The sequence below is a fragment of the Procambarus clarkii genome, chromosome 15, assembly GCF_040958095.1.
Source record: "Procambarus clarkii isolate CNS0578487 chromosome 15, FALCON_Pclarkii_2.0, whole genome shotgun sequence".
Taxonomy (NCBI): domain Eukaryota; kingdom Metazoa; phylum Arthropoda; class Malacostraca; order Decapoda; family Cambaridae; genus Procambarus; species Procambarus clarkii.
The window spans coordinates 4,130,497-4,144,056 of NC_091164.1; the positions used below are offsets into that span (position 1 = coordinate 4,130,497).

The window sequence follows — 13,560 nt, forward strand, 5'->3', positions numbered from 1 at the left end:
AGTTACCAGGGTGATGGAAGCTACCTCAAAGAGGGAAAATGTGGCGTCTACAACCTAGTTATACCTGGTGGACTAAAGCTTGCTGTACAAATAAGATAAGGAACCTCTTCAATGTATGTAGTCTAATACTGTAGTTTGATTGGCTGCATATATATAAATTTAATTAATATAAACCTCCCTAATGTGTAGAGGATCGATTTGTGAGATTATGACATTATTGCAGAAATACAGTCCACTTATCATTATACAAATTGCTATCGAAGTATATAAATTAACGTAAATATATATTCATATAAATTAAATAAATATAAATCTCACAGGTCGGTTCCCACAGTTAGAACTAAACCATGTTGGAACCCACTAATGATGTTTCTCTAGTTATGTACCCTCTAATCAATGCTCTCTTCTTGCATGTTAGGAAATCCTTCACGCACTTCAATATTTGTCCAGTTACTCTTTCCATGTGCTCAAGCCTCCATGACAATCTGGTGTGGTATTTGGTTGAATGATTTTTGAAAGTCCAATTATATGGAATCAGCCTAACTATTTTCACTTTTATGATCTTAATAACTTGTAAAAATTCAGTAGGTTCATTGCGTATGGTTTTGCTGTCCTGAATTCAAATCGATTGTTCAGTATCGTCGGTCGTTCTTATTTTTAAATGATACAGCTCTTTCAGTGTGATTGCGTTTTCTTTTGTCTTTGCTACCACATTATTTAGAAATTCTGGTCTATAATTTCTATCAGTTTTCCTTTTTTATGTTTTTGATAGTGAAATTCCAATTATATTGTTGCATTTTCTGTATATCTGCTAACTTTTTTGCAAAGATGCTTTGATTCAAGGTTAATGGGAGCTGTTCAACAAATATCAACAAAACGTTCTTCTATTTAAAAAAAAATTGTCTAAAATCAATTTCTGAAAATATTTTGATGAAAGTTTCATGATGCTGAAGCCAATAAGTTGGAGATTTGTTTAGCATTTTAAAGTAATTTTTACCTAATTCGAATATTTTTCGCTTCCTTGCCCCTTATGCTGAGCAGTTTAGGGGTTAAAGAAGTATCATGCTGAACTGTAGCATACTTGTACCTCCATGCTTGGAACCAAAGAGGTGGCTCGTGTATCTACAAGCATGTGCTATTCCCTGACGAGTCACTTAACTGTACACAAATCTGTCCTGTCCAGTTCCTATCCACTGACCAGCCAGTCACAGCCTAGCTATTCACCTCTTCTTCCTGGACAAGAGATAAATTATCTTGTCGCAATGTGTATTAATTCTGAATATTATAATTGTATATGCCATAAGTGATTGAAGTATTTATCCTAATAGCTTTAGCGTTTTTAAGTAAAAAAGGAAGTGAATATGCGCTTGAGCTAAAAGTTAAAATATGCATTTGTTTATACGCATATGCATATCAATAGTTATCCTAAGTTAAATTTAACAATGGTTATATTTGTTAAATTTAACATGGAGAATCTGCAAGGAACAGAGTAACTTCAAATACGAAAAGCTTGCATCTCGATGTCTGTGCATGTGTCTCAAATCATCAAGTAGTTGCTGTTATCCATAGGTCACTGCACATTTAGTTGGCCAAATATTTGAGGTCGTGAGGGTAAACTAAGGAAAATACAGTACTTGGGTATCAGTAAATTTAGGAACCTAGAATAAAAAAAAAAGTGCCCAGGAAGGAATGTAAAAAAATATATATATATACAGGGTATATATATTTTTATGTATATATAGCAGGGAAGGCAAAGCAATTCTAAAGTTTTTTTTTCAGATACAGTACTGTGTATTAAACAAAGATTAGGGAGAACAGAGCCATTGAAAAATGAGTTGGGGTCAGGTAACTGCTAATGACAAAGAAATGGGTGCCATTTTTAATAAGTATTTATTTATTTATTTTATTTATTTAGGCATATACAAGAATGTACATAAGGAATGTGAGGATACAATTATGGTAATTACAGTCTTGTAAAGCCACTAGCACGCGCAGCGTTTCGGGCAAGTACAGTATTTTGCATTCACTAGAGAACTTTATGGTGGAGAAAAGGACAGACAGGTTAACTAGTGGTTACCAGGGAGGAAGTTGTTTATACAGGTATGCAAATGAAAGGCCAACAGGTCCCCAAGGCCAAATCAGGGTTCTTAAAGAATGCAAGGAACAACTTGTTGAACCCCTTTTCTTTTATTTTTAATAAATCATTAGTTGGGCCGAGTACCAAAATTGTGGAGGGTTTCAAATATGGTTCCAGTTTTATGAAGAGACGGCTGATCACTTATCAGACTACTGTATTGTTTAACTAACTTGGCAGCTGTTGTAGAAAAATTGCTAGAGTCGATAAACACACAAGTCATTTACAGTATTTGCGTTATTTTCCAGTATACAGTATTTCAAGCAGTTGGTAGCATACAGGATTTTGATATTGTATACCTTGGCTTTAGCAAAGACTTTGAAACTTTGTATCTCAGAAGACTAACAATAATTCATAATTAATAATGCATTGTGTTCGGGGACAGGCAGCCAGAGTGTATTCATGCACGTTAGTTTTATATCAAGGTTCTTCCCCCCCCTTCCCCCGCAGGTCAAATTTCTGACACCTCTCCAGGATGCAACCCCACAATAAGCTGACTAATTCATGAGTACCTACTTCCTGCTAGATGAACAGCGGCATTAGGTGATAGGATATGCTCCCAACTATTTCTGTCCCACCGCAATTCGAACCTGAAATTCTCGATTGTGAGTCGAGAACGAATTGACTGGACTACCGAGAAGAAATTTAAAGGCCAATGGCAATGGGGGGGGGGAGGGATCTTTTAGGATTTAGTCATTTCACAGAAAGCAGGGAGTTAGCATAAATAAAATCAAGTCTGCATGGGAAAAAGTTGTGTGGAATGCCTCAAGGCTCTGTCCAGTAGCCCTCTGTTGTTTACTATATACTGTATTGTATATACACGATTTGGACACATGAATGAGTATTGACATTTGCAGATAACACAAAAATAGGAAGGGAACTCAATTAAGAAAAATAAAAAAAATAACTAAAAGATGATCTAAATAGGTTTTTAAAATGGATGAAAAATTGGCAGATGCCGTTTAAGGCTGAAAAATGTAAGGTTCTGAGCTTGGCTATTTATAAGTTATCAGATATCTACTGGACTATGCTGACATTGCAAAATCTAAATGTGAAAATGATCTGGGAGTCGAGAGTTAGTAGGGATCTTAAGTCAAAAGATCAATGCGGAAATGTACAGAATAAAACAAATAGGGTAATGCGATTTATTTCTAGAAGTGTTTGTAGTAAGACATCTAATGTTATTTGTCGCTTTATTTTGCTTAGGTCCCATTTAGGTTATGCAGTTTAGTTTTGGTATCTGTACCATATAATGGACATAAATTCACTTGAATATATGCAAAATAGGATAAAGTTAATTCCAGAAATTAGAAACTTCTATTTAGCCTCTAAATGGTACAGTTATTTAAAAGTGCAGTACTGTACTACATATCTGAATTTAGTTAACAAATAAAATGGGAAAATTTTTATGTGGCATTTTGAGCACAGGAGGAAATTGCAGATATTGATTGAAGCACAGAAAGAAATTGCAGATGGCTATTGAATCAATGTAAGAATTAAGTAGAACGATATAAAAAAAGCTTATTTATACTGTAAAAAGATGAAGAATAAGGGGTGACATGATTGAACCCGGTAAATGGAGGAAAGTGTATACAAAGGGAAAAGGTATAAAGTTTTAAATACAGTACTGTAATATATCAATACAAAATTGAACATGGAACAATGGATAACAATTGGATAAGTTCAGATTTAGGAAAGGCCTAGATAAATGCTGGTCTAGAAACAGGGCTGTTAATTTATGTAACAAATTTTTATGTTATATAATGGATGCGAGATCTCTGGCCTGTTTCAAGCACAGGCTAAACATACCTCTGCATCTTGCAACCATTTAATTACCCGATAAACTACAAACAAGATCTAGTCTTAACCATTATCCATATAATGAACCAGAATAGCAGGGCCATAAATGCATGTGAATTTGGGTGGGTATAAACAGGAACTGTACTTGTCTGGGCAATAAACCTTTTACAAGTTTCCTTTATTCTTGGGTTCTCAGGTCATGTAACAAAGATCCGCAGTCATTTTTTGAGAGTGTATATTGTCTAATGGCTTTCATCACTTAGCAGCCGTGTGCTACACAGTCTTCCCAGCTTGGCGCCTTCTTTCAATAATTACTCACCAGCAGCCGGGATGGGGAGAGCGAGATTACAGCTGCTGCCGAGGAGTTCCTCATTTGATTTTATATGTTGAATTTTCCCAGTTCTATCATATAGTTAAATATTGTCCTTGCGTCAGATGCTTTGTCAGTTGAATTACAGTATTCCATAGGCTTATCACTGGGAGTAGTACAACACTGCAAACTGTTTAGTTGCAGGATATAAGCTGGAATTTGTTGCCTTTTAATATATGTAGATATAGGTACGTAGAAGTTGCCAGGGTTAGTTTGCGTTGTCTGGCAATACAGTATATGTTAGATTTCCAGGTGCCTTTAGCACAGTGATCTACTTTCCTGGCTTGCCAGTGACGAACCCAGGTTCAGTCCCAGGACAAGACAGAAACAGTTGGGCACATTTCCTTTCCCCCTTGATATTTCTGTTCACCTAGCAGTAAAATAGGTTCCCAGGAATTTGCTAATTGTTATGGGGGTGTATCCTGGAAAAGCTCAGAGTTGGCTGAAGGATACCTTAGTATAAGTCCAGTCATTCTGTCCCAACAATAGAAATTAAAATTAAATTAAATATGAGCTCTGCGATGCCTTGTTAGAACAAGTGTTATTCTGGCATCCTCTTGGGTTTCCACAAGATGAGCTGTGTTGGCTTGATAGAAGAGATGACGGCGTTACAGCCTCCAGTCCATCATGGTACTGTATTCTAGATCACACTTCAGATTGCTGTTGTGTATATGCTTAGCAGAACATATGAACATTCAAACGATTCTTCGCGGCAGGGGATCGTATTCCAGGGACCTGCCCGAAACGCTACGCGTACTAGTGGCTGTACATGAATGTAACAACTCTTGTATATATCTCAAAAAAAAAAAAAAAAAACATGTAGACAAGAAGTCACAATATTGTGACTGAGAATTAGGACTCAACCCACACATCAGAAAATCAAGGAAGTGTCGACGTTTCAGTCAAGCAGTATGAGCATAACGGACACCTGTTAACATTGTGCCCAAAGGGATCAATTGCATATACTGTAGTTACAGTATTTGCACACAGGAGAAAATCACCTCCATATCTTCCATTGCAGCAGTATAAGAGTTAAAATGTTTGCTACTCAATATACAGTATCTATAATTGTAACTTAAGATAGAAATTTTGAATTTGAATTGCTATCAACAGGTAGCCCTCACTTCAGTAGTATGTCTTTGTTACAACTGGTTTTCAATTGCCCAGTTGTTTAAGTGGTTTATTTGGTGGGTTCGTACTATAACAGTTGTATGGATCAGACATTACTGTTAAGCAAGGCGGCAGGTGGGAATGAAACACACGATAACTTGGTAGAGTTTTAAAGGAAAAATGGTGCAAAATTTCATCTTAAGAAAGAGTATAAAACTAGCAGGTATTTCAGTGCAATAATTTAGACTGTATAGTTAATGCTTCCATATCTTCTCGCTGTGCTAAATCATAAAAATATACTGTAATTATTAAATATTGATGGCATAGTTTACTCACAAGAACATCACTATGATAAAAGGCATAACAAGAAATGACCAAAAAAAAAGTCAGAGTATTAGGTGATAAATTGTGCTAGATAAGAAGAAAGTGGGAAACGTCTCAAGAAATGACATTAACATCTGCCTTTTTGTGCTCCTTCACCAACTGTGTTGCAGCTTGTGTGTCACGAATTTTGACATCATTGCCATAGCCAAGAGAAGCACCCAGGGAGGAAGCTGGGCGGAAGGTGTTCTCGGATCCACCCAGAGAGTTTTCTCCAAACGGCGTCTTGTTGTTACCAGAGGGTAAATCAACACCAAATCCAGCACTGTCTGGAGACCTTTGTCCACCAAATGAGCTGCTTATTCCACCAAATGAACCGGTGTCTCCACCAGAAACACCACTTCCTCCACCAAAGGAACCAGCTCCTCCACCAAATTGACTGCCTTCTCCACCAATTCCGCCGGCACCTGCTCCTATGCCACCACCACTTATGTCTCCGCCAACTGGGCTTCCATTTCCTCCAAATGAACCACTTCCTCCAAAGAAACCACTTCCTCCACCAAAGGAACCAGGTCCTCCACTAAATTGACTGGTGTCTCCACCAGAAACTCCACTTCCTCCACCAAAGGAACCAGCTCCTCCACTAAATTGACTGGTGTCTCCACCAGACACTCCACTTCCTCCACTAAATTGACTGGTGTTTCCACCAGAAACTCCACTTCCTCCACCAAAGGAACCAGGTCCCCCACTAAATTGACTGGTGTCTCCACCAGACACTCCACTTCCTCCACCAAAGGAACCAGGTCCTCCACTAAATTGACTGGCGTCTCCACCAGAAACTCCACTTCCTCCACCAAAGGAACCAGGTCCTCCACTAAATTGACTGGCTTCACCACCAGAAACTCCACTTCCTCCACCAAAGGAACCAGGTCCTCCACTAAATTGACTGGCGTCTCCACCAGAAACTCCACTTCCTCCACCAAAGGAACCAGCTCCTCCACTAAATTGACTGGTGTCTCCACCAGACACTCCACTTCCTCCACCAAAGGAACCAGGTCCTCCACTAAATTGACTGGCGTCTCCACCAGAAACTCCACTTCCTCCACCAAAGGAACCAGGTCCTCCACTAAATTGACTGGCTTCACCACCAGAAACTCCACTTCCTCCACCAAAGGAACCAGGTCCTCCACTAAATTGACTGCCTTCTCCACCAATTCCGCCGACACCTGCTCCTATGCCACCACCACTTATGTCTCCGCCAACTGGGCTTCCATTTCCTCCAAAGAAACCACTTCCTCCACCAAAGGAACCAGGTCCTCCACCAAATTGACTGCTTTCTCCACCTATTCCGCCGACACCTGCTCCTATGCCACCACCACTTATGTCTCCGCCAACTGGGCTTCCATTTCCTCCAAAGAAACCACTTCCTCCACCAAAGGAACCAGGTCCTCCACTAAATTGATTGCCTTCACCAATTCCGCCGACACCTGCTCCTATGCCACCACCACTTATGTCTCCACCAACTGGGCTTCCATTTCCACCAAATGAACTGCCTCCTCCACCAAATGAACCACTTTCTCCACCAAATGAACCACTTCCTCCAAAGAAACCACTTCCACCAAATTGACTGCCTTCTACTCCAGGTGCACTGCTACCAGCTCCCACGACGCCTCCGCCAAATGGAGGGCTTTGCCCGCCTATTGATGCACCAGGAAGGCTGGTGGCGAAGGTACTTCCTCCTCCCCCAAACTGGCTTCCCGGATCAGGGCGGCCACTAGCTGGGAAGCTACTGGTGTCAAATCCAGTTCCAGGAGACTGACCCTGGAATGAGCCTGGTAAGGGAGGAGCTGCACTTGAGTCTCTAATGATCCCTGGAATTGTCTGTGACTGTAATTGTGTGGAAGAGAAATCTGAGGGGAAACCAGAGCTCAGAGGTGGGCCCTGTATGCCGCTGTTGACTCCTGAAGGACCAGGCTGTGCTTGCCCGCTTCCCAAAGTATCCAGCTGCCCTCTTTGGAATGGCGCTGATGTCTCGGGGGAATGTCGATGGGGAAATGGATATATACAATCATAAGGTGACTGTATTTGGCCGTATTGGAAGCGGGGGGCATAGTAAGGTACTGGGAAAGAGTAAGGGCGGTGTGGGTAGTAATACTGGTAGAAATCTCGTAGGTTCCATCCAGGAGCGTATTGACCAGGCCTGGAAAGGCTGACTGGAGAATTAGGCGATGTGTCCACAATATCAGGAAGTCGGGCAGAAGGTTCAGAAGGAGCCGATGCCAGATCTCCGCGGAACCTTCCACTAAATCCTCGACTGGGCCAGAAAGCACGGGGGTCGCTCCAGTATGGAGCAGGCCCCTCCCACGAAGGGTAAAAGAATGGGAAGAACTGCCTCTTGTCTCGTTTCGTCTCTTCCTCCTCCGGGGACTCTCCCGCCGTCTCGGATTTGTCTGCTTCGGTGGTCTCTGTTGCATTTGTTTCATCTGCCTTGGTGGCCACTGTCACCTCTGTGTCGTCTGCTTCGGGGGCCACTGGCACCTCTGTGTCTGCTTTGGTGGCTACTGGCACCTCTGTGTCATCTGCCGTGGTGGCCACAGCCGCCTGGGCCACCCATGCCACCGCCGCCACCAACACCAACACCGCTACCTGCAATACAACCACATTTGAACGGGGTTATCTAATTGCATAACATCATATTACATCTCAACGCCTTATTACATAACATCACGGCACACAACCTTTCAACAATTCGTGGCTCCATATAATATGAAGACTGCGGCATTCTACACTCAGTTTTTTTTTATTATTATTATTTTCTACCTCAGACGTGGCCACACATTTACAATGCTAACCAGCATATATACATTTTCTTCTGTCCTCCATGGACAGGGTTAGAGAAGTGTTAAACATATAGTTCAAGGGTTTATTGAACACTCAACCACAGAAGGTGATTCGGTGCTTTTAAAATGCTAAGCTAACCTACATACGTAAATACATAGATACAGCCAGAGCTATGAGGATAGGAACTTACAAAATACTGCTGGGAAATTGACAAGGTGGCCAAGAACAGCCTCTTTAAAGTGAGATCCAACAGTCTCCGTGGTGTAGTGGTAAGACACTCGCCTGGCGTTCCGCGAGCGCTATGTCATAGGTTCGTATCCTGGCCGGGGAGGATTTACTGGGCGCAATTCCTTAACTGTAGCCTCTGTTTAACGCAACAGTAAAATGTGTACTTGGATGAAAAAACGATTCTTCGCGGCGGGGATCGTATTCCAGGGACCATAGGATTAAGGACTTGCCCGAAACGCTACGCGTACTAGTGGCTGTACAAGAATGTAACAACTCTTGTATATATCTCAAAAAAAAAAAAGATAAAGTAGAACGAGGGGACAACCGGAAGCTGGAAACGCAAAAAAAAAAAAGGTCGAAGAAATGTAAGGAAATACTCATAAGCAGTACGGATGGTCAACAAGTGAAATGTACTGAAAGAAAAGGTTGTAGAAGCCACCTCCATCCACAACTTAAAAGTCAAAATCGAGAGAGAACTCTGACAGTTGAAAAAAAATAATTATAACGCAACAGAGATTGCAGGTGGGGTATGAAGATCTAGACCTAAACTTTCCCACAGACATTGTCAGGAAAATACTGGGTGCAGCAACACACCGCTCAACACAGGCATCACAACAACAACACGTCTCAACACCACACAATGTTAATCCAGCGTCATATAACGCAATTAAATACAAAATATTCATTAACTGTTATACATTTATAATCCAGTTTACACAAAAAGTCAGCGAGTTATGTACACAAGAAACGTCATAATGACAATAACGAATCGCTTAGCGAAGGAAGTGGATTTACATATTACAAAAATGGCTTTACCTGCTACGTAACGCCTTTTAATACATACAATGTATTGTATAGAGCATGAATAAAACATTATTTCACGTGTATATACTAGTAAAGCACTGCTAATTTTCCTGAATACATGCACACCATTGTGTTAATGAGGCTAACTTGCCGTTAGATCAATGTCAATGTATTCCCATAGTGACACATCACCTATGTTAACGTATTTATGTGTCACTCATGGTGACACATCATCTATGTTAATGTATTCATGTTTAAAATCACCATTATTCTTAACGCCTATGTCTACACCATCACTATTTTTCACTAGCAATGTTTACGCTGTCACTACCCATGATAACAACACCCATGATAACACTACCGCTCACAGCAGTGTGCAACATTGCAACACAAGTACGTCATAAAACTTGATATCGTTCACGTGGAGAACTGTAGCCTAGTACACCTTTGTCTGGTGTCACTAAACACACAACACCCGGGTACACAGGAGCCTCAGAGACCACATGTGCCACAGAGGTACACAGGAGCCCCAGAGACCACATGTGCTACAGAGGTACACAGGAGCCTCAGAGATCACATGTGCTACACAAGTACACATGTGCCACAGTAGTACACAAAAGCCTCAGAAACTACATGTGCAACAGTGGTAAATAGGAGCCTCATAGACCACTTGTGCCAGAGGTACACATGAGCCCCAGAGACCACATGTGCTACACAGGTACACATGTGCCACAGTGGTACACAAATGCTTCATGCGAGACCATACGTGCCACAGAAACATATAGGTTGTTAACATTTAAATTATTATGTTTCTCATAGCGGACAACTGCATGGGAGGACTAGAATAAACACCTACATCAGTTCCTGCAAACTATTTGCCATAAATAATGAGGGGCCAGCGGAAAAATTAGATTATTCACAATAATAACTCATTTTAGCGAACATAACATTAAAATGCGGGTGAACGCGGCCAAAGGAATCAGTCGTACCTTGGGTCTCATAGTGGAGAGATGTGCTCGGCGCGGCGGACGAGCCCTGTCTGCAGGCTGCAACACTCGCTCCTAGTTATATACGCCTTCCACCACTCGCAAAAACCCTCCTGCAGGGGCCTAGGGTGAAGGATGTGTGTGTGTGTGTGTGGCGAGTATTATATTGAGTCTGGTCCAGCATTGACGTCAAGGGGGTACGACGTGTCATTTAGCAGTTTCATGCCAGGTAATGGAGCTTTCTTTGGCCTGTAGTGTGTGTAGGGGAAGTATTTTGGTTGTGTTATGTAGGAGGCGCGGGGGTTTACTGGCTTTGAATACAGTCAGACTATTACGTCACTATAGTTTATTCCATCTTTGTGTTGGGTACTTGAGGGAATCGTTCTTGATATCCGTCATGAAAACTGCACCTCGACCCCCTTCCCTTCCCATTCATTGTTATCTTTCAACCAGTTCATGTGACATCATTTTTCCTTTCTGCGACATGGAAATTTGTATTTCACGATCTAGTGCGTTACAATGCTTCATTATCCACATACAACAGGGTGAACTGTCTGTGGTTTAGGCTTCGCGTTCGGCCAAAATTCACAGTCCGTATGGCTTCATTCATGACATTATTCATGTTTTTTTTGTAAATGTCTCACTGTCCGCCAATTCTCTGTGAATAATGCGTTGGAAATTGCGAAGCTTATGATTGGTGGTGTCAGTTGGTATCATTTCCTTTCATTTAAAGCCGCGTCAACTTTTCTGTCCTTAGATACACAGCTTAATAAATAAAAATATATAATTAATTATATAAATAATAATAAATAATTAATAATAAATACAAAACAGTCCAATAAATGCTCATTACAAGCGTTCAGAACCCCTAAGTTCGTTTAATCTGTTCTATAACTCCACTACCGCTCACAGGATGGGTACAAGATTCACTAGCGTTTGAAGGATGAGTAATTGGTCTACTACCGCTCACAGGATGGGTATCGGGCTCACTACTGCTCACAGCATGGGTATAACGTTCACTACCGATTTCAGGATGGGTAACGGATCCACTACCGCTCACAGGCCGGGTATGGGGTGCACTACCACTCACAGAATGGGTAATGGGTCCAATACCGCTCACAGGATGGGTATGAAGTACGCTACCGTTCACAGGATGGGTATGAAGTACGCTACCGTTCACAGGATGGGTATGAAGTACGCTACCGTTCACAGGATGGGTATGAAGTACGCTACCGTTCACAGGATGGGTATGAAGTACGCTACCGTTCACAGGATGGGTATGAAGTACGCTACCGTTCACAGGATGGGTATGAAGTACGCTACCGTTCACAGGATGGGTATGAAGTACGCTACCGTTCACAGGATGGGTATGAAGTACGCTACCGTTCACAGGATGGGTATGAAGTACGCTACCGTTCACAGGATGGGTATGGGATTCACGTACTACCTCTTACAGGATGGGTATGGGGTGCACTACCACTCACAGGATGGGTAGGGGGTGCACTATCACTCGCAGGATGGGTATGGGATTGTGTAATAAATGAACTAAACTAAAATAGGAACTAGAGAATGCGTAAGATACGAATCCTTATAGCACTGCAGCATTTTAATACAGGATGACGCAGCTTTGTAACCAAACCTGTGTATCTTGCGCCAGTAACGGCATTGAGGCGCCCTGAGTGACCCTTAGCGCTGTGTCTAAGATCCAAATTTCGGCAAAATAATTACAGAAGACCAGACCACACACTAGAAGGTGAAGGGACGACGACGTTTCGGTCCGTCCTGGACCATTCTCAAGTCGATTGTGCATTATTGTGACTCATCGCCTGCTAATTACAGAACAGTGACTTCCTTTAGTTACTGCTCAACCATACCTAATAACACAAATTAACTACTAACCTAACCTGACATGGTTTGACAAACCTAATCTAATCTATTCTAATCTAATTTAACTTAAGCTAAAATAGCCTATCGTAATTTACCTTAAGCAAGCCTAACATTCTACCTTAACCTAATCTTAATATATCTAACAATTCTAGATATCCCGATAAATATGCCAATAAATATATAATATTTAGCATTTCAGAAGGTGCTTCTAATGTCAAATTCAAATTCAATGACCTAAACTTTGCAACTTAAATCATATAAAAAATAAATCGAGGATATATGAATTCTAAAATTTGTAAATTTAATACAATAGCCTCCGAGAAATCTTGAAAATATGAAATGGTGTCTGTAAATTGGTCTTCCATGGTGAGCAGTTAGCGGGTTGTTAAAGCTGTTATAACAACTGTTATTATTCAGGAATAACGTAACAACATTTGTCAGTCTCGACAGAACTCTTAAGGTGTCGGAGGTTAACACACACGAATATTATATATATATATATATATATATATATATATATATATATATATATATATATATATATATATATATATATATATATATATATATATATATATATATATACAATAGCCTCCGAGATATATATATATATTCTAGATATATATAGCAGTACGGCAGTATATATATATATATATATATATATATATATATATATATATATATATATATATATATATATATATATATATATATTCTTATATATATATATATATATATATATATATATATATATATATATATATATATATATATATTCTTATATATATAAGGTATATATATATTCTAGAACTAGAAACACTAGTTCTTGTTTTGTTTAAAACTTTTCATTCATAGCAGCAGCAGTTGACGAGAGAGGATGAGGGTGGTGGACGAGAGAGGGGGGGGGGGTGGACGAGTGAGGGGGGAGGGGGGGACGAGTGAGGGGGGGAGGGGGGACGAGTGAGGGGGGAGGGGGGGACAAGTGAAGGGGGAGGGGGGACGAGTGAGGAGTGAGGGGGGAGGGGGGACGAGTGAGGGTGGGGGGGGGGGGAAACACCTAGTGTTTGACCCTGAGATAA

General features: G+C 40.8%; 1 protein-coding gene and 1 long non-coding RNA gene across 2 annotated transcripts; one reads left to right on the plus strand and one right to left on the minus strand.

Moving 5' to 3' along the window:
• The first annotated feature begins 6,174 nt into the window (after positions 1 to 6,174).
• Positions 6,175 to 7,167, plus strand: LOC138364877 (uncharacterized). Its single transcript, XR_011228534.1, has 2 exons — positions 6,175 to 6,307; positions 7,049 to 7,167. It is a non-coding gene; the product is annotated as an uncharacterized lncRNA (long non-coding RNA).
• A 76-nt stretch (positions 7,168 to 7,243) lies between these two features.
• Positions 7,244 to 10,703, minus strand: LOC123759066 (uncharacterized). The gene is made up of 3 exons (XM_069324829.1): positions 10,598 to 10,703; positions 7,374 to 8,381; positions 7,244 to 7,333 (listed from the first exon to the last, which is right to left on the minus strand). Exons 1-3 carry the CDS (start codon positions 10,607 to 10,609, stop codon positions 7,244 to 7,246), a joined length of 1,110 nt encoding a protein of 369 aa, XP_069180930.1. The 5' UTR covers positions 10,610 to 10,703.
• Between the last annotated feature and the right edge of the window lie 2,857 nt (positions 10,704 to 13,560).

What these genes read in the sequence shown, in the direction of transcription:
- LOC123759066 (XM_069324829.1), bottom strand. An exon ending in CTGGTAGCAGTGCACCTGGA is followed by an intron (nt 7,334 to 7,373) that starts GTAGAAGGCAGT and finishes GTTTCTTTGGAG; the next exon opens with GAAGTGGTTCATTTGGTGGA.